This window comes from Hyaloscypha bicolor (genome assembly GCF_002865645.1).
Source record: "Hyaloscypha bicolor E unplaced genomic scaffold K444scaffold_10, whole genome shotgun sequence".
NCBI lineage: Eukaryota > Fungi > Ascomycota > Leotiomycetes > Helotiales > Hyaloscyphaceae > Hyaloscypha > Hyaloscypha bicolor.
In genome coordinates, this window is record NW_020194512.1 from 3,481,670 (window position 1) to 3,501,518 (window position 19,849).

A 19,849-nucleotide genomic window follows, 5' to 3' on the forward strand; every position below is an offset into this window, starting at 1 on the left:
AGCTTTTCTATTATTATTATTTTATTAGCTAATTCTAAAAGTATCTAAGTTTTATTTCCTTTTTCTAATTAAATAATACTAAGAGTATCTAACTAGGTACTTCTCTAAATATTCGATTAAGTTATTCTAATAATAATAGAGGTACTTTTTCTAATTTATATTCTAGCTATTAGTAATTTTATCTATTAATAATAATTTAATTATCTTATAATAAACCGCTCTCTAAAAGCTGAATTAATTAGAATATAAAATATATAATAGTAAAGTAATATATAAGTAGTTAAGATAAATAAGCTATAAAGTAATACTTGTAATAGCAGGAATAAAGCAATAGAACGATGCTCAAAGATCTATAATTCCAATATCCTACAGAATCTAAAGCTAAGGAGAGAAGGAGTAAGGTGTGGCAGTGGATAAGTAGGTATGGCCAAGACCACTGAAATGCCGAGCTTTGAAAGCGAGCTTGGTTTGAACTATAGCTTGGAACCTTAGCTGAAACCAACCATATGACACCAGCCGTCACACCTATAAATAAGCTTAAGAAAGTCTAGAAATTTGGCAAAAAAGTCCCTAAAACCAAATATAAGAGCCTTATAAGCCCGTAATTTATAGGGCCTTATAGGGTTCAAAAACTAGAACCTAATTAATTAGTATATAAACTTCTGTAATGCGCACATATAGTAGCAAATGTCAGGCCGGATTTGGTAGCCTAATTGGGCTAGTGCTTATGTGGGATCGCATTCCCTAATTGGGACTAGTGCTTCCGTACACCCAGGGGAGAGCTAGGTAATATATAGGGAGGCATACGAAGCTTTGGAAATGGGCATTAATTAGTTTGTTTATTGGAACCAGTTCTTGGAATCAATTATACTTGCACGCTTCACTCCATACCTTACCTTAGATTCCACCCCTTACCTTAACTACTTGCATAGCATCCTGCTATTGTGGGCGCCTCACAACTTCCTTAAATTAAAATTCTATTTTAAGAAATCTTTTTATTACAAGTTATAAAGCACGTGATTATAATACAAGAGTTATAATATACTAGCTTATACTTATATTAAAAAATATAACTTAAGATTTTTAAAGAGCTTAGATAGCCAATTACAAGTCGTTGATACCCTTGCCCCAATCGACACCCCTAATCGACACCCCGGGGGGGTCGTTTTAGTTTTTCCCGATGTCATCAGCATGTGCATTAGCTGCTCCTCCACCACAACAGCACCAATTTTGGCAGTCTCCACGCATAGGCCGAGCCCTCACACGACGAACAATAACTTGTAAGGTGACGAAAGACTCACTGATGGACTGAGTCACTAATATCGCCTGCTTTTTCGTTCCCAGCGGATTAATGTAATGTAATATATAGCGAGAAACGATCTTTTGCTATTAACCTCGGATCGTTTTTGAATGGTTTTTCTGAGTGGACAATCAATGCCAGCCTCACTTCACCGAATCTCTCGTCGTTGATTGGCCTCAACCCCTGCGTGCCCCCCTTTTTCTAGCGTCCACAGCCTCGCCCACCTTTTTAAAGCAACTTCGACAACATCATGAGGTCCTTCCACCAATTCCTCACAATTTAATGATTTCGACAGTCAAGTCTGACAATTCCCTCCCCTAGCTGACATTGCATACTGCCTATGTCTTCCACTTCGGTCACTTACAAGCCACTTCAATTCCCCGACGAAATACGACTTCTCGTCCTGCAGCCTGCCCGGCCCGGATACGATCAACCCATCAAATGGCGGATTAAGCATGAGAGACTGTGTCATAAACCCCAATATGAAGCTCTTTCGTACGTCTGGGACCTGGGATCAGCTGGCGGGATGAAAAGCTTTTCCAGAAAAACCACTCCCACGAACCTTTCGTTGGCTTTGCAGCACCTTCGTAAACAAGCTGAGCCTGATGGCCGTGTGCTTTGGATAGACGCTTTGTGCATCAATCAGAAAGATGTCAAGGAGCGTAACCACCAGGTCACTCAAATGGGGTTGATTTACAGTCAGGCCGAAAGCGTTATCGTCTGGTTAGGCGTTGGAAATTCAGCAACCGGGTCCGCGATCAACTTGCTTTCAACGCAGACAGAGACCACGTACACCTATCGCAAACCCTTCGATACTTCACCGTGGATTACGTTACTAAATTTGATGGCAGTCAGAGCCCTATGCCGTCAAAAATACTGGACTAGACTATGGATTATCCAGGAAGTCCTTCTGGCTGCAGCCATCGATATCCAGTGGGGGGATGAGATGTGCCAGTGGTCGCAACTATGTTGGTTTCTTTCAAGCATAGACACCGACTGGCTGTCCAAAGTAGACGAGAAAAAAAATCATTTCGACCTTAAGGCTTCCATCATCGAGGAGATTAGATCCAGTACGGCTGCGAGGTTGTGTAACGATTGGGTGGATAGACAGGTCAGAATGAGGAGTACATTGGACGCGGATCCGGTATTCAGTCCTCTGATTGCACTTTGCTCGAAGTATGGGGGTGCAAATTGCGAGGACTCCAGGGACAAGATTTTCGGACTTCACTCTCTTGCGGAAAGTTGTTGTAGGGCAGAAGTCTCAGTTGACTACTCTTTCAGCCTACCAGAGATATATCGTCGGGTGCTCGAGCATTGCATGCAGCGCCATTTTCGTTGGGACAGCGTCATAAGTGCATCCCAAGAGTTTCATGAGAAGTTGCGGATATCTCATTCCCAGTGCACGAGGGTAGCGGGCGGCAAATTTGACATTGTCACCGAGGCCGTGGGATATATCACTTCGATTATCTCGTACGTGAGCCCAGCAGGATTTGAGGACAAAGGCGGACATTGGCCCAAAGGTGGATTCAGGCCACGGTCTTTGTCACTGAATTGTATAGAACGGTTACTGAAAATTAACAACCTCCACAAAACGTACGGCGCGGCCAAGTTTCGAAGTCAATGTGTGAGTAGAGACTTTGAACTTGCTGTCGCATTCGAGCGAAATTCGGGCTGGCGCGATGCATTTGGACCCTCCTCAGCTGGAAATAGAAAACAATGGCGTTCCCCAGCCTCGAGCCACCGTTTGTATATGCCTCGTCGAGAAGCACATCAAAGCCGCGAAGCTTTAAATCGGATCCTGCTCGACGCTCGAAGTGTCACGTCCGAGAACCCAACAGAAAATACCAGCATAGCTCTCTGTGAATCAGGTTTCATCTGCTTCGTACCGAGTGAGGCAAAACCTGGCGATTTTGTCTGCCAATTTCCTCAATCGAATATCTCTATCATAATTAGCGCGGCTGAAGAACGTCTTGTAGGGCGTGCGGTCAACTTCCTGTCGGACCCTCATGACAAGCCTTTCACCGTTTTCGATGGCCCGATTGACCAGCGGGCTCTGAAAGAGGATGGCCGGGAGATCACATTACGCCTCGATCTCCCAACTCTGCAAGTCATAACGGCTTCTTCCGCATTAACACATCGTTTAGAGTTCCAAAGTAACAACAGAGGCTTAGGGGCGCAGCGAAGTCCGAAAGCTGAGCCTCAAACGGTTGAAGAGTCTTATCCACCGATTCTCTCGCCGCGGTAATGACAAGTGGTTAGATCAACCTCGTTCAACGTATATTTCAAGGCTATCTTGCAATAACTGCTCCAACCTGCTCCAAAGTTATTCCCGTGTGAACATAACAATCCACTATCTTCCGCCTGACCTCAATCTCGTCAGAGGCCGCAGATATGCGTTGCTGGCACTTGATCTCCACGGTGCGTTTCTCCAAGTCGATATCGAAGTTGGTCGTACGAATCGTGGCCCATCCCGGAACTTGTCCATTCTCCAATTTCCAAACTTGTCTCTCCTTTCTCGTTGAGTTTCGAGCGGAGTGCAATGCGTGCAGAATCGCATCACCAAGTGGCAGTTTTCTATCTGGATGGAGGAAGTGTCTGCTGCCTAGTCCAGGAAGATTATCACCAAAAAACCCAGCAATAAACAGCGAAGAACAGATTTCAATTTTAAGTTGAGGACGGGCAAGGCAGCAGTGGCTTTGATATAATTGAACTCATCAGTCAACTTCAGTCAATTTTCAATATCAACAAAATGAAGTCTTCTTGCATTCATCTCGTTCTTTGCCTTTTGGTATCACCTGCAATAAGCACAGTTGTTTGGGAAGAATACAGACCCCTCGATCTTCAAATTGCCCAAGGTTAGTGGTATTCGAACTTCTCGCAAGACGTTACACTGACCAGAGAGGAATCGGGATTGTTTAGATTATGCCATTACGGGTATGACCAGTTGCCGTGCAATTCCAAACGTTACAGAAAAGCTAACCGTTTTACAGAACGGCATCCATAAAATATCGAGACGGAACACCCATTGATGCGACAAGGATCAAAAGAATCCGCAGAGTATCTAATTGCAATGAGAACCCTTGCCGAAGATGCAAAGGTGGTGCTAGCAGGGTACTCCTCGAACCTGTACAACAAACCCATCCCCTATCAGAGGCACGTTCTAATCTTTATAGACTAGAGGTTTCATACCAACCTCCGGCAGAGCCGACGACCCCGATACCCATTTCCCCAAACCTGACACCAAGAAACATCTTTCACTACCTTCTCGAGCACCTTCAGAAAAGCGTCCCCATATTTCGTACAGCTCCAGTCATCCCCTTAGATCCGCACGTAATTGCGTTGACTGACATGTTCCTCGACCTTCAATCTTCAATCACCTAGATCGAACAAATCAGATATCCCTCCATCGTTCTTTCGATCCAGGATATTTTCCGATACTCGAGCTCTCTGTCTTGTGACGGATTTCAGCTAGCCGCTCAACAAACATGGTTAGGGTCCTGCCTTATACATCGGGGTCGAGATCAACACTTTATTATAATTACATCGAAGACTGCTTTGACGAGACAAACTCAGGACTGTCGATATCAAAACACCCCTGACAATTTCATATACTAGCTCAAGTTTGGCAGCTTTGACTATCACAAGGCACGACGGGATGCTGGAAATTTCTCAACACAGACTAGATCTTGACCTAGGTGCCGCACCATCTTTCCTTACAGATGATGAGACAAACTATCGAGCTTCAGTTAAGCAGTTTATTTCAGAGGTCATTGGTGAAGAGGAGGTTGATGCATTGTTTCTGCTCGGTGAACAAAACAAAGACTAGAGATTCCGCGAGGTTATTAAAGAGATATTGTTAGTGAGAGAAAATGGGAAGAGTTTGAGTAGATGATGGGAGGCTTTGGGAAGGATATGGGTCATGGGTGGTGGTATGGGGTGAGAGGGGCAGTGGTCATCGCTAGATGGCTGATGCTGCATGGTGGGGAAGCTGCTTGCCCAATTCTTGGTGTGAGATTGCAATTTTTCATGATAAGTTTTGAGAAGCAGATAGATTCCAGTGATCTCAGAAATAAGGTAGCGACGGGGGAAATTGACAAGTTAGGAGTAAGAGTTTCGAGGCTTAAGGGGAGGGGCAACATACGACATATCGGACAGATAATAAGAGTAAATCAGAGATGATAAATGCACCCGTAAGGTGCCTGGGCCTGTAATCCGAGCATTTATTTGTTTTGCTGGCAGCCTGGTGCGCGCTTTAGGCGCCCAATTCGGTTGGCTGAGCCCCTGAGCTGCGCCACCACTGCACCTCTGGCAAGGCTACAGCTGGAGATTTAAACAGAACACCCACCCACCTTTACCTCGAAATATTTATTTACACACTTGATTACCACAGTATTCTCTGCAACATGAGTAACCAAGACCCCAAGCTTTCCGCACGCTCGGATAGACCAAGTAACGAGGAAGTGGCGGATCAGATACAGAAGGAATGGATGTTCAAAATCAAACGAGCCCCCGAGAACTTCGTCATCAGATGCGGTATTGTTCCTCTTATTCTCGGTCTATTGGAAGCCTTGTTGATTGTCTCTAACAATTTCCACTACTTCGGATACTGGGAATGGTTCATCACAAAGTCGTCCGAAACCCGCGACAGCATTTTCCCCTTCTTGCCGCTCCTCGACCCCTATTCTCTTTGGCGAGGATGGATCGTGCCAAGTTCCCTGGCGAGCGCGACCTACATCATCGTCTCACTGCTATCCTTACGGCACGAGTTATACCACTGGAAGCCAGAGCTACTAGGGCACTATCTCGAGTCGGCGAAAGAATCAAAGATTGGAGTTTATGTTCCGCAAGCATGGTTGGACTTCGCATTTCACATATACGAAGATAACCACCGAGAATACATCAACAATCGCATCCAAAAGCAGACCCACAAAGCACTAAACGACTCCGAAGAATTCCTCAAAATCCTACGGACCGTGGCATCCAACGTCTTCATCTCAACACTCATGGTCCTCCTCTTCTGGATTCTGCTGTTACAAACCAAGATCGAAGCCGAGAATATCGTCCAACTACCAAGATCCTACGTGCCGCCCCTCCAAGGAATAATCTGGTATCTTCTCAACGACCTCTTCTACTTTTACCCCCACTGGATTGCGCACCACTCGCCCTCTTCAGACGCCTTCTACTACAAGCTCCTGCCTCCTACCCTCGCGAAGGCACTGTACACGCACTTCAACCGCTCGCACAAGCTACACCACAAGACGAAAGCCAATCTAGGAATCGCAGCATGGTACTGCTCGCCCAGTGAACAAATCCTGTTCAACATCTTCCCCGCACTCATCGGGCCCCTTTTCACGCAGTTCCTCGCCTCCACTCTCCCCTTTCCGCTGTCGCAAATCTGGGGCACGCACCTGATAGTGCTGTACGTGTGGCTCATGGCAGCATCCGCAATGAGTGTCCTCGCTCATACCGGGTATAGGAGCAAGTGGAATGACCCCGGGAAACACGATTTGCATCATGAGCGCGCGTTTAATCCGAAGACGGCGGTGAACTTTGGGACGTTGGGCTTCTTTGATTGGGTGCATGGGACGAAGAGTCGGATTCCGAGCGCGGATGCAGAGGCGTGGAGGATGCAGAGGGATAGGCAGGCTGCGCTTTGGGAGGCGAGTAGGAGGAATGGGGTGGAGTTAAGTCGGGCGCAGATGGATGTTGTGAGGCAGCCTGATCATAGTCAGGAATGGGTCGATAAGACGATTTGAGAAGAGAAATAGGCGGGGCGTGAGGATGTATTTTCCTTTGGTCTAGGTTGACATACTTATAGTACAAGTGCAGACAGGCAAATGTTTCTGTTAACATCTTTACTGCTCCTAAGAAGCTTAATCGCTTTCATGCGTATCCCGTGATCTCTACTTTTTCCCACTACGAAATACAAGGGCACAATGAGGCCGATGAGGCCGATGTCTAGACTGAAGATAACCCATTTACCTTTATTTGTAGGGGGGTGGAGTGAGGAGATTTGCTTCCACGAGGAGGTGAGGGGGAAGATGCATTGGCGAACTCCTCGACAAGCTCGACGATCTCCGCGACATGATTTCTCAACGAATGGTTGGGTACTAAATGGTGCGGCGATGGTGCGGATGGACGCTGTAAAATTTCGTAATTCGTCCTCTCCGATTATGAGGGAATATATACGCGGTGCTTGGGAACCTACTGTACGGATGTATTCTAGTGCGTTTCGCGCATCTTCGCTGAAGTGAATGTACTGGGGATATCTTCGTCGTAGCCATCCGGTCCAAAGTCGTGATCTGGGGAGACGAGCTGCCGTTTTGTGCTGAAGGTGACGGTCCCCGCTTGTGTCTCGAGACGGATGAAGATCTGGTTGATTGTTGAGAGGGAGTGTATGGGTTCGGCGATACAGAGAGGCTGGAAGACATCGGTATTGATGAGAGCTCGAAGAGTATCTTGATGTCTGCGTCGACATGCTTGAGTGCCGCGCCGTGGTGTAAGGTCTTCGAATCAGACGACTAGGATGCAAGTCATCAAGGCCACATCAGCTGCTTGCTGCCTTTCCGCCTTCGCTGGCTGCAGTAGAGTTCCTAGTACTTTTACATACTGGCTTAGAGCAAAGTTCTCGTCCTCACTTGTTGCCCTTCTTCTTGTCAAAGTACCATCATGTAACGTGAACTTCTCGTGCAAAAAGCCGAGCGCGATTGCAGCACGTCGAACAACCGGCTTATAATGTGTAGCCTGTAGCACAAAGCAATTCTCAAACTCACCGCCAAATGTTCTGGAGATCTGAGGAGCGGTATATTGACAAAGAAAGTCAAACTTCGGTGTTCTTGGTCTGGGTAGTGAAGAGCTTGGCAGAGGTGGATGGCGCAGCGGCTATGGAGACAAATTGGGATCGTAGAGCAAGGGATGATGAGCCTGATAATGATGAAAGAATTGGCGAGCTTTGGAGACCTGGCAAATTTGCCCTGAACCGGTGCAGTGTTTACATGAGGGCTTCTGTCCATCGCATTGGACTCCTTTCCTCCTGCACCTGATGTGAGTGGGATGTCTTAAGGCGAGGGTGAGCAGCCACCTGCAGCTGCTGGGAGATTTACCCCTGAGCTCCCTCCTGCGAGGCAATCGTACTACAGTCCGTTAAATTGGCATCATGCCAAATGAACATGGAATCCGAAGATTCGCGATTCATCGAGAGACCCCTGAGCGCCGAATCGGGTATCAATATGCAGCAAGATTCGGGATAGCGGCCGAGATAGAGAAGCTGTTCGTCCAAACAAACAAACAATATGCTGCCCTGCCGGATGAAAAGCCAGAAGGGGGAGATGTCGTGCAGAGCATGAGAGTTGGAGAAGAGTGCATGAAAGCACGCGCAGGCTTCCCCTGACTTCCCTCCCATCGGGAACACGATGCGGCGCCGTCTCCCGCCCCGCCCCTGCCAAGGTGGCATGCCCCGCCAAAACATACCTCTGGTAACTCCCCACGGACCCCTCATCGAGGGCTAATTCTACACGATATTGCGGGGAAGGATCCCTCGCTATGTCATGCATTGTGACTCTAGAGAGAAACTGGGAACACAAGGCTTGGAGAATTTACTAAATCTACATTGTTCGTGGTGCATCCATGGAAACTAGATCAAAGCGCAGTGTCAAGAGCAAGCTGTCGGAGGGAAAGTGCGAGGTGATTCAAAATTTGTCTAGCGTGTGAGAGAGCTGTTCCATCGAAAACGCAAAAGAACATATACATGAAAGCGTGATATGCATATCCCGTGATGAGCCCCCAAAACGGCAGGGTATCCGAGTTCCATCCATCGATCCAAGCTCAAATGAAATCCTTATTTTTCTCCCGCTTGAAAAGCCCGCTGAATCCTCTCCGCCGCCTCCTCTTCTTCTCAGGATCCCTAGCGTCCATTCCGAACTCATCAAACCCATACGCCGTCTCGAGCTCTACAAATCCCCGAACAACGCTAGGACTCATCGGCCCTAGTGGCGGCAATGGTTTTGCTCTCTTCCTCGCCTCATCTAAGCTAATATTCCTCGCACGAGCTGAAAATGAGATTGGCGTCCCGTCAAAGGTCACTTCGTGCCTCATCACGCTGCCTGGAATTGGACTGGAGATTTCGTTGATGTTAGACCTCGAGCGCGTTTGCCTGAGTGTCAGAGGTGGTGGCCTGCGAGGAGAAGATCGCCCAAAACCGGTATCTGTAAAGGGGTTTGGTGCAAGATCGACATGAGAAGGAGGCGAAAGGGGCTGCGCAGATGTGTAAGGAACATTCCGCGCTGGCGGATAGGGAGGGGGTGGACGAGGCTTCCGCTTGGGAGCCGGTTTGTCCAGGACAAGCTGGTCGATGGTAGAATTGAAGGAAGAGAGAGGAGTGGGGTCGTGAGTGCTGTCCGTATGCCTATGTTGAAACCGAAGGGCCGGTGTTGGCTGGGAGGATGCGGTCTTTGGACGATGGTGAGTCTGGCTGCAGTGTTTGATTTTGAGCTGAAGCTGCGAGTTTTGTTCCCGAAGGACCTTGGCTGTGTCTTCTGCTGCAATCGCGCGGCTAAGAAGTTTCCGGTTGGTATCTTCGATGGCGGCAATTGTCTCGTCGACAACCTTTATTACGGCACGAGGCTGAGATTATGGGTCAGCATTGCAACGGTGAGTGCCATGGTCAAACTCACGGCATTTCCTGCACTCTTGAAATCCATGCTGTAATTTTGCAAGTGCAGACCTTTTGGAGGAGTCGGATATAGAGGTGTGGCCAACGGTGTTGAGGATGCTGGTGATACAAGTCGCTCGGAGTGACGAACCGTTACTGGTGAGGTAGCTTCGAGCTCCGCCATAAAGGACGAATGAGCTGACGAGTTGGGTGATGCATGAGACTCGTTGCAGGGTAACTCAAAGACAGAGTCGACAGCAGATACAGGGGTGCGCATTTCGGTCGAACCTTGCTTGATGTGACGGATTGAACCAAAGTCCCACCGCCCGCTCTCTGGAGTTCCAGGAAAGTTCAAGTCTTTCTTTGTCCGCAATCCGCCGGAATGCCTGTTGGTTGGCGAAAATGTAATCGGCCTGAGGGACTCGCTGTTCGCCCTCGCCCGTCCTGACTCGATGCCCTCTCTTGCCCATTGTCCCGTTTCCCACTGCGTGACAACATGTGTCATTGTCGCCCTCATGGCATTTCTGCGAACCGGCGTCTCCATATTGAAGTGAAGTCTGGGAATAAACGCTCCAACACTGGCGCACACGGGGCCGTAATCAGATCATTGACATGGGGAACCGTGCCAAGAAAGTTTCACGAAGGCTGAATATTCTCCGCAAAGGAGCGGTGGAAGTAGATGGAAGCCCTCGAGAAGTTTCTCCAAAAGCAAAATAGACTCGGGGCTTGGGCCATAAGGCTGATCAAGAAATGAGAAGTTTGGGTGCGGGGGACAGGATATATGGAAAACGGAAGCAACAGGAGAGTAACAGAACCCCACACCTGCTTCATCGCAGCTCGACGTCCCAGCAAGGTGGGACGACGGATCGACGGATCCATCAGAACTGTGCCATTGGCCATCTGCAGAGCAAATTAGGACAGAGGCATGATTATTGGGAAGTTATTCACGAATGGGAGAACGCATAAAAGCGGTTGGAACCGCCCAAGTTACAACATGGGGACCTGGCATGCGGCCCCTCCCTAGCTGTCACAACGCATCAAGATGCTAGCAATGCCCCGACGCACACTCCGATCTTTAAGTCGGAGGCAGATTAAGGGCCATGCTGATGAACAAAGAACAAAGAGCAATGGACAACTTGCTGCCCATACATTGGGTGGTCGTGAAACTTCGCGGGGCTACCACCCATTTATCACAGAAGCCATCACGGACGGACGTGAGGGGCAGATCTTCAGATCGCCATGTACTGCACTATCTCGGCCCCGTTTCCCACTTGGGAGGGACTTGCGATTCAGGGCAGTACAGTAACGTAGTGTTTATCTACGCTGGGATTTCTTGGTACAAGCTCGAAACGACTCTTTCACAGGAAATCGTGAAACCGTGGATTTGTCAAGTGTGGGCTGGTTCGGCAGCTTGAGAATGGGACTCCAATTGTTGACCGTGAAGCCTTGTCTCGGCTCCATCACCACAAGCGATGGGTCCTTGGGAGAACACGAAGTATGCAGCATTGCGGCGTGTTCGTCTTCGTATTGTTGTTGGTGGTGGAAATTGGACGTGAAAGGAGGTTTGGAGAAGTTCAAAGTTAGAAGAGGCCGCACAAGGATGGCCCCCTGGCGCTAAATTTATTGTGTGGCACGAAGGTTAAAAAATCCATTGGCGATCACCGTCTCTCCCCAAAATCAATCAACTTCTGCTCTGCCTCCGCGCTGCGGCCAACTGCAACCTCCGCGAGCAACACGTCAACAGCTGGCGAAGCAGGCTGCGTGTAAGGGATGGAGTCGTCCAGATCGTCACGGTGGGAGAAAGAGGAGCGTCGACCCCGCCGCTCTCGGTCATCTTCGTACGACTCCGAGGAGGAGAGGCAGCGACGAAGGCGGAGAAAGGACCGCGAGGTGGCAGATCGAGAGAAGGGGCGTGGAGGGTCCTACGCCGATGGTGGAAAAGACAAGCACGACGACAGAGACAGGAAGCGTCGAAGATCTCGAAGTCCTGCTGCCGAATCCTCTCGAAGACGCGAAGACCGTGACACCAAACCTCGAAGCACAAGAGACCGCTCGCCGCCACGACGAGGCAGCAAGGAAAAAGACGTTAGATCATCAAGAGAAGGGTCTGCATCGCAGATGACTCGCAAAGCCAAAGGACCGCTTCCCTCCCAGGCGGCGTCTTTCCAGGCCAACAAAGACCCATCGATGGCCGTTGTGGCGGCCGAGGAACCGCCAGAGAAGCAGAAGCCCAGTCTTGCACCAACTGGTCTTCTAGCTGCCGCATCAAACTCGGTCGCCCAATCTGATGGCACGTCGATTGCTCTCAAGTACCACGAACCAGCCGAAGCTCGCAAGCCTCCTGGAAAAGACGACTGGAAGTTGTTTGTGTTCAAAGGCGCAGATATCCTGGAAACAATAGAGCTGAGCAAGAGAAGTTGTTGGCTTATTGGGCGAGAGCTAGCGGTTGTAGATATGGCAGCAGAACATCCGAGCATCAGCAAGCAACATGCCGTCATCCAGTTTCGTTACATTGAGAAGAAGAACGAATTTGGGGATAAGCTGGGCAAGGTGAAACCATATCTCATCGATCTCGAATCTGCCAATGGCACGTTACTCAACAAGGAGGAGCTCCCGCCGAGTCGATATTTGGAGTTACGGGACAAAGATATGATTCAATTTGGACATAGCACAAGGGAGTACGTGTTGATGTTATCAAAGGGTTGAGCGATGTGTATTTGCAGCCCGTAACGTCTCACAAGATGTGATGCGTGGGAAGCAACCTCGAGGTGACCATGCCAGTTATACTCCGTACTCTCCTTAGAATCTCGGCAATCGCTCCTCCGTACGACTGTGCTGGAAAATCCGGGGAACGCGTCGTACAAATGACCACGTCCATTTCACGTTCTCACTCCAGTCGTCTCAACCCCACACCACGGAGTGCGGTGGGTATCACGGCCTCGTCTGAAGTACCGAGACCGTGGGGCGGTGTCACCAAGGACCGACCGAAATCGTCAATTTCAACCTCCGTCAGAACTGAATTACTCTCCGAATCTGCCGAACTCATGCGCCCTGAGACGAGCCAGCTCTTTGGAGTTGTCAAGCAGTTCACGTGCTTGAAGTGTGTCACAGGCATATTCCTGGGCTGCAATGTTCCGAAACAGAACGAAGATGCTTGAACGATGTTCACTTGAGTACGTGGACTTGTTGCCCGAGTGGCTAACTGCGGACATCGAGCCTCGACGACTCGATCAGCCTCTCTCATGAGCCTCAAAATAGCAGCTGAAAGACGGGCATGTGAAGGAAGCCTACAAGAATGCAACACCGTTCAACCAATGTTTCCTCTCAAATCACGTGTATGCCTTGCAGCCACCAACTTTTGATTTTGCATAAAGCGCTCGTCCATCACCGATGTCTTACCCCGGATCTGTCCCCGACCTCTCAGAGCAGAAGCTTTCAGCCTCGCTCAATGCGTTGTCATTCTCCAACTTCATCGCCATGAGGCTCGACTGCTACTGTGTGTACTACACTCGCGGCATTGGCCAACCCCTGTCTGTCATCCCCCGTTTGGTACCGGCAGCCTCCCGCAGATCCCTGTGCCTCGCATCCTCCGAAATGAGACACACGCCTAACCCACGTTTGCAGCTGACTCTGCCACCCCTCCTACTGGGCACAAATCACGTACTCACTTCCCAAATGTCTCTGCGGCCATGAGTCCGTTTGGGCCACTGCGAGTCAAGTCTTCCGTGTGACTAATTGCTTCGCGCGTGCCACAGGGGAGTACACCGAAACGAGCTCCCCTCAGACGCCAGGTCACACAGGCAGACGTTTTCGTGTCCTTAACAGAGCTACTGCTTCCTTCCCTGCCGGTGTACCTCAGTCATGACATAGAAGTAGGGCGAAGCTGCAGTCGTATATAAAGAGGCCGAGCCGTTACCCGGTCCCTGGTCTGATGCAGCGTATGAGGTAGGCAGAATAAGGAGAACAGCGCACAAGCATGGTAAGTGCATCCAAACCCTATTCGCGTCTAGTACAGTGCAGGACAGACAAGGCTGACGATGACGCGCAAACATAGGGCTCCGCTATCATTCTAGACGACATCAAACGCTTCGAGGTCACCGAATTATACACACATCCCGATGCCAAAGTCGATATAGTGTTTGTACATGGTTTGAATGGAGATCCACGGCGGAGTTGGACAGCAAAGAATGGCACCTTCTGGCCCACACAGCTGCTGCCGGCCTCATTGAAGTCGTCGCAGGCAAGGATCTTGACATATGGTTACAATGCAGATGTTTGGACGTTTGGCAGTAACAAGAGCCCAAGGTATGCGGACTCGACATTCCGCACCAAAGACACATCTGCTAACGCTAGGCAGCTCGGACCAGATCCACCAACACGCACAAACCCTCCTTACATCCCTAGCTTTAGAACGAAAGAGCGAAGAGACCGTCGAAAATCCCATCTTATGGGTGTGCCATAGCTTAGGGGGCATACTGGTCAAGCGGGCACTCGAGCTGTCCGCTGACCTGCAAAGCAAAAATGCAGACGACTTACGTTCTATTTTCGTCTCAACATATGGGATCATGTTTCTGGGCACACCTCACATCGGTGCTGACCCCGCAAAATGGGGCTTGGTGCTTCAAGGAATGGTTAACGCGCTTGTTCCGAGGAAGTTTCTGGATACACAATCAGGACTGATTCAAACATTGCAAACGAATAGCGAAACACTTCAGAATATCAACCTCAAATTCTTGGATATATATCAACGCTTCAAGGTATGTTTGACATTCTGGGTTATGGCCTTCGCCAACTAACTTCATCAGGTCTGCATGGTTCATGAAGCTGCCCCGACAGATTTCAAGGGCTCGAAACTTTTCGTCGTGGACCAACATTCAGCTGGTCCACTACTACCAGATGTACAGTATTTTGGTATTGAGGCGACCCATTCATCAATGTCCAAGTTCGAGAGCAAAAATTCTCCTGGTTATACTAATGTATCCGTCACGCTTAAATCATGGGTAGGCTCCTTGTTATACTACTCACTGCTCCGCACTGACTTTTTCAGGTTCAAGAAGCTCCCCAACTTGTGGCGTCAAATTGGGAGATAGAAAAAGTGCAAAGAAGGCAGAAAAAGGAAGCTGAAGCAGCTCATCTTTTGGGATACTATGTCAGTCTCCAATTGGGAATATCGAACGCTTGCTGATTGTAAAAGGCATCCACACCACACCCATCAACGAGTGCTGTAAATACGCCCAGTATGTCACACGGTCCACAATTTATTTCACAAACAACACAACCTCCAAGCCAACCTGCTTTGACAAGAAGCCTTTCTCCTGAACCACGATTCCACTCACCCGAGGTTGAGGAGGTTGAAGAAATGGTTGGCCATCACTGAGGCGGATTGCATTGAAGTTCTCTGCACGTATTCATCTCAATGATTTTAAAAAGCTTGGTTTATTTTTATTTTTATTTTATTTTGGGGGCTCGTTCAGTTGTAAGATACCTCTGTTGAATATAGGCTGATGCTTCTCTTTCTTGTAGCTCCATCAAGTTCTGTAAATAATCCAACACTTATGATCCAATCCAATGTCAGTATCGAGCCAGACACGTCGACCGACGAACCAGATACCGCATATTTCATCAAACCTTCTGGCTTTCGTCCCAACTCTTTGTTTGTCGGTCGACAAGCGGAGCTTGCTGAAATGCACAAGTTACTATTCGATAAGAAGCGACGAAAAGAAGGCACTTCCGCGGTGTTGATCCAAAGTCTACCAGGAGGTGGCAAAACTCACCTAGCGAGACAGTATCTATACGAACACAAGGACGACTTTCCAGGCGGCATCTTTTGGGTACGAGCGAAAAGTCTAACAGAACTGGCAGCTGGTTACTGGGATATTGCCCGAAAGGCAGCGCTAAAGCATGTCGAGGGTGACGACGCAAAATTGTTGAAAGATCCTCACCAATTCATTAAAATGGTCAAGAAGTGGCTCAATCACCGGCACAACTGGCTACTTGTTCTGGATGGTATCCATTTTGGCGATACGGAGGCTTTGGAAAAATTTATTCCTGATAGCCCTAACACCAGTCTCATCTATACCTCCACCGAACGGTCCGTCGCTGGGAACTATCATTTCAAGAATCCACAGATCATCAGGTTGCCACTTTTGTCCGCTCGTGAGGCTCAAAGACTGCTTCTACTCGAGCTTGATAAGAAGGAACCCTTTTCGAGGGATGATTTGAGGCATTCGACAGAGCTTGTCCAGGCGATGGGATTCTTGCCAGTGGTCATTCATGCAGTTTCTCAACGGCTCAAGACCACTGATGAACCGCTCTCAAAATTCGCACGATCATACGTTTCCGAGCCAAGATTGCGAGGTCTAGGTACCTACATGGCTGTTGTCGATCAATTGAAAGCCCTCGGAGCCCACGAAGCTTTGAATTTGATCTACCTCCTTTGTTTCTTCAGCCAGCACGTTCCTGTGGAAATGATCTCCTTAGGTCTCAAGGCGCTCGATGTACCCGTCAAGACCGCAGAGCCGATCATTGGGCGCTCGCTGAATAACACGTTCAAAATTCTCATCATGTTCGCGCTCATTGACAGGAATCATCACGATGTCTCGATTCATTCTTCTCAAAGCTCTAAGAGCAGTCGAGATATGCTTGCAGACACCGTCGATGTTATTAGACTTCACAGTGTGGTACAAGGTTTCTTCTTCGATACTCTGTCCGGTGCTGGTACTCTTCCAATGTGGCTTGATCGTGCCATCAGAGTATTTTGCTGCTCATACGATATGGCAAACGACAGAATTGCACGGAAAGCAAATGCCGGACTCGTTGAGGATTATCGTCTGTATGAGATTCATGGGAATAAACTGAAAGAGCATCTCGTCAAGAATCTATCCAAGCATCTCTCTCGTGATCAAAGAGAAATTCTTGAATATGCACAACAGATGCTAGAACCGCGACTGGTGGCCATCAAATCGGAGATTGATCAACGCACACCCGAGTCCTCGCATGTTATTGCTGGAGGAAGACCAGAAGCATTCCAAACCTCGATCTTTGATCGTACGAGTAGCTCATCCGACACAGGCCCAGAAACTCCCGGAGATCACAATCGTTCCCGTATCTCGACGTGGGGATTTGAACCTGATAAAGACCAACACGAATCGCCATCTAGCTTGACACATGACACGGACTATATTCAACGCATGGATGCTATGTACAGGAATATGTTTCCGCTTCCGCAACAGGAAGACCCAGGATATGAAAGCGATAGGGAGGGCTCAACCGCGATGACAGTCCAGGCATCTCAGCGGACTCTCCATCGAGATTCTTCCATGAGTCCAGGTGGTCAATGGGAAGAAGTTAGATCCCGGAAACCAAGACAGAGACCCGATCCTCTGATACTTCACCGAACTGTTAGGAACATGGAGAAATCGCGGTACCGAGATAATGCGGGCGCGTATCGAGCAATGGCTGCCATCGACCCCAGAGTCAGTGTCAGTCACGAGACAGCACAAGGCTTTATGCACAGAAGCTCTTCGACTCGTGCTCAATCACGAGGCCGAATGTCGGGTCAATCTGTTGCGGAAGTCGCCTTGACGCATATCAACCAGAGCAGTCCACCGCCAGCAAGAGGGGGAGGAATGCTTCAAGATCGAAGGTCATCTTCGCGACGGGGAAGTGAGAGAAGTCGGTTGAGGACTGGGACTGCCTCTTATGCCTCTGCGGTACTGGGGTCAACTCGTGATACCATTGCTGGACTGAAGGAACTTGTTCGACCTTCGACAGAGCCTCCCCCTTCCAGCGAAAGTGCGTCGAGTCTACAACGACCTTCAAGCTCAGCAATGGCATCGCTACAACGATTCCCGATTGAGGTGATTCAGCCCTCTCCATCACCACATCCGCCAAATACTCCCAGGGTACCTTATCCGACCTCGCCATATCTTCGTCCATCTTCGGACACGGAATTCTACCAAATTCCAGGTCGATACAGCCAGGATAATCCGTACCTTGGGCCAGAACCTTACCCATCTAACACGTATCCCCGGATGGAAGGTATGCCGCCATTCGAGCCAACCGGAACTGCTTCTTCGTCACCTCTAGCATCAGAGTATCCGACATACCAAAAATACAACGCCTCTGAATCCCTCCCCGCTTCTATGCTTCTCTCCCATTCAACCATGACCGAGGTCACCAACCCGCCCTTCCTCTCCCTCTCTTCCCCGAATATCCAAGTCAACAGTCAAAACCCAAACTCCAACCCCTACTACCCAGGCCGTCCAGAGCTCTCAAACCAAGAAGGCGGCTACACCTCGCAACCAATGTCCCGCGATCCCTCCGGGCAGTCAACACACTCGGACCACTCAGCCCGCTCCACAGGCCAAGTAGAAAGAAGACGCCGGCCAAGCTTTGCAGAAACCGAGCCCCCTCCGCAGCTTCCCGTCTTCAGTCCCAGGATACCACCAACAAGCTATCAAGTCTACGAGCGGATGAAAGAGAAGGAGCGCGGTGACCGAGAACGCGATGCGCAGAAGAAAATCAGTCCTCGACTAGGCTACGCCCGCGCAGCACTCGTCGAGAAGCTCGAAGACTGGGGAGGCAACGCACCTTCAATCCCTCCTACCCTGTCTTCCCCTCCACCTCCGTCCCAATCACAAAAAGAAAGGAAATTCAACCCCACTGCCCCATCGTTCTCCCCTTCACCCTCGAGCTTCACGCTCTCTCCACAACCGCCACCTGCGCCTGCGAACTCAATGCTGAGCTCAACTTCCACGTCCGCGTATCCGAGTCAATACCCGAGTCCACAGCCACAATGGGGGGTGCAGTCAGCAAAGCAGCCGCAGCAGCCGAGGAATAGCCCTGCTTCTTTCTTATCTCAATCATCTCAGCCATATTCTTCCCCTCGATCCTTTAACTCTGGCATTGGCACGGGAGGGTCGTATCCGAGTCCGCAACCGCCGTCCAACACACCGGCTTCGTATGACACTGCAGCTGAATACGATAGAGGCAGACCCGTCTTCCGCAGTGAAATCGTTGGGGAGGCAGGGGATGCAGAGAGGATGGAACGAAGCGGAAGTGGCAGTGGTGGGATGAGAGTTAACGGCGGGAGGATCATTGAGTTTGGCGATTTTCCTGAGGGGGTCAGGGTTGACGAGGCGAGGGAGCGGGCGCTGCTGTTGAGGAGTTGGGGCGAGAGGGAACGGGAGGTGGAGGCGAGGAGGAGGTTGAGTAGTCGGAGAAAGGGGAAAAAGCCGGCCGGGGAAGATGAGGCTGTTGGGTTGGGGATTGGAGGGTTTGGCCGTTAATGGAAGGAGATTAAGGAGTGTAGGATTAGAACGGACTTCTGGGATTTATTTTTGGGACGGGGGTTTATGGAGATTTGGTGTTGGATATCTTGGTTTGGGGTTGAGTGTATGTAGGAATAATATTTGTATTTTGGCGTTATTGTGAGGGATATAGGAGGGTACTTAGGATAAAAGGTTGGGGTGCATGGATACAGGATGTATATGGAGCGAGCATTGCTGGTAGCATAGTAGCGTTGAATCCAAACTGTTTCTGCCCTCGATTCCTATCAGTATGTGACATTATTTTCCCGTGCTTCTTTCGCAGTGTGGGAAAGAACTAGCGAGAGGGTATGAGTCTTGTGAGCGAGCGGGGCCGAAGCTGAGCAGTCTCTTTTCAGTTCCCGGATGGACTAGTGATTACTTGAAGTGTCACTCCTCCTGGGGCAGCAAATGACTCGCAGCGCATTTGTATCTTTTTTTGATTGCTTTTAAATGCATGGTTACTCGTCCTTGGTCGCATTCAGCGCATGATCCTTTCCCCGCCCGTGAGCTGCGATATACTTACGTATCTAGACTTAGACATGGGCAATAAGGAGACTACCCAGAGCTTCCAAATGGAGACAACGACCG

At 49.4% G+C, this 19,849-nt stretch overlaps 7 protein-coding genes across 7 annotated transcripts; 4 read left to right on the forward strand and 3 right to left on the reverse strand.

Annotated features, from left to right (window-relative positions):
• Positions 1-1,640: 1,640 nt before the first annotated feature.
• Positions 1,641-2,039, forward strand: K444DRAFT_516014 (HET-domain-containing protein; the record flags this gene model as incomplete). The annotated part of the gene is made up of 1 exon (XM_024873642.1): positions 1,641-2,039. A coding segment is annotated over one exon (399 nt), but the record flags the coding sequence as incomplete, so codon positions are not given.
• A 3,632-nt stretch (positions 2,040-5,671) lies between these two features.
• On the forward strand, positions 5,672-7,161 carry K444DRAFT_606462 (uncharacterized protein). Its single transcript, XM_024879001.1, has one exon. It carries the CDS (start codon positions 5,704-5,706, stop codon positions 7,054-7,056), a length of 1,353 nt encoding a protein of 450 aa, XP_024744434.1. The 5' UTR covers positions 5,672-5,703; the 3' UTR covers positions 7,057-7,161.
• K444DRAFT_690313 (uncharacterized protein) lies at positions 7,085-8,125 on the reverse strand. Its single transcript, XM_024887763.1, has one exon. The coding sequence runs from the start codon at positions 7,776-7,778 to the stop codon at positions 7,113-7,115; it is 666 nt and encodes a 221-aa protein (XP_024744435.1). The 5' UTR covers positions 7,779-8,125; the 3' UTR covers positions 7,085-7,112.
• On the reverse strand, positions 7,814-8,125 carry K444DRAFT_515241 (uncharacterized protein; the record flags this gene model as incomplete). Its single annotated transcript, XM_024873580.1, has 1 exon — positions 7,814-8,125. A coding segment is annotated over one exon (312 nt), but the record flags the coding sequence as incomplete, so codon positions are not given.
• Positions 8,126-8,971: 846 nt separating this feature from the next.
• Positions 8,972-10,873, reverse strand: K444DRAFT_658553 (uncharacterized protein). Its single transcript, XM_024886269.1, has 2 exons — positions 9,973-10,873; positions 8,972-9,922 (listed from the first exon to the last, which is right to left on the reverse strand). Exons 1-2 carry the CDS (start codon positions 10,492-10,494, stop codon positions 9,125-9,127), a joined length of 1,320 nt encoding a protein of 439 aa, XP_024744437.1. The 5' UTR covers positions 10,495-10,873; the 3' UTR covers positions 8,972-9,124.
• A 1,117-nt stretch (positions 10,874-11,990) lies between these two features.
• On the forward strand, positions 11,991-12,647 carry K444DRAFT_507825 (SMAD/FHA domain-containing protein; the record flags this gene model as incomplete). The annotated part of the gene is made up of 1 exon (XM_024873406.1): positions 11,991-12,647. A coding segment is annotated over one exon (657 nt), but the record flags the coding sequence as incomplete, so codon positions are not given.
• Positions 12,648-13,560: 913 nt separating this feature from the next.
• Positions 13,561-19,510, forward strand: K444DRAFT_17529 (uncharacterized protein). Its single transcript, XM_024870769.1, has 8 exons — positions 13,561-13,929; positions 14,005-14,255; positions 14,308-14,707; positions 14,756-14,950; positions 14,998-15,099; positions 15,145-15,187; positions 15,258-15,350; positions 15,474-19,510. The coding sequence occupies exons 1-8, from the start codon at positions 13,927-13,929 to the stop codon at positions 19,238-19,240; spliced, it is 4,854 nt and encodes a 1,617-aa protein (XP_024744439.1). The 5' UTR covers positions 13,561-13,926; the 3' UTR covers positions 19,241-19,510.
• Positions 19,511-19,849: the final 339 nt, after the last annotated feature.

What these genes read in the sequence shown, in the direction of transcription:
- K444DRAFT_690313 (XM_024887763.1), bottom strand. Translation starts at nt 7,778, where the DNA reads ATGTCGACGCAGACATCAAGATACTCTTCGAGCTCTCATCAATACCGA.
- K444DRAFT_658553 (XM_024886269.1), bottom strand. Translation starts at nt 10,494, where the DNA reads ATGGAGACGCCGGTTCGCAGAAATGCCATGAGGGCGACAATGACACAT. An exon ending in TCAAGAGTGCAGGAAATGCC is followed by an intron (nt 9,923 to 9,972) that starts GTGAGTTTGACC and finishes CCATAATCTCAG; the next exon opens with CCTCGTGCCGTAATAAAGGT.
- K444DRAFT_606462 (XM_024879001.1), top strand. Translation starts at nt 5,704, where the DNA reads ATGAGTAACCAAGACCCCAAGCTTTCCGCACGCTCGGATAGACCAAGT.
- K444DRAFT_17529 (XM_024870769.1), top strand. An exon ending in GGCAGTAACAAGAGCCCAAG is followed by an intron (nt 14,256 to 14,307) that starts GTATGCGGACTC and finishes AACGCTAGGCAG; the next exon opens with CTCGGACCAGATCCACCAAC. An exon ending in GGATTGCATTGAAGTTCTCT is followed by an intron (nt 15,351 to 15,473) that starts GCACGTATTCAT and finishes TCTTTCTTGTAG; the next exon opens with CTCCATCAAGTTCTGTAAAT.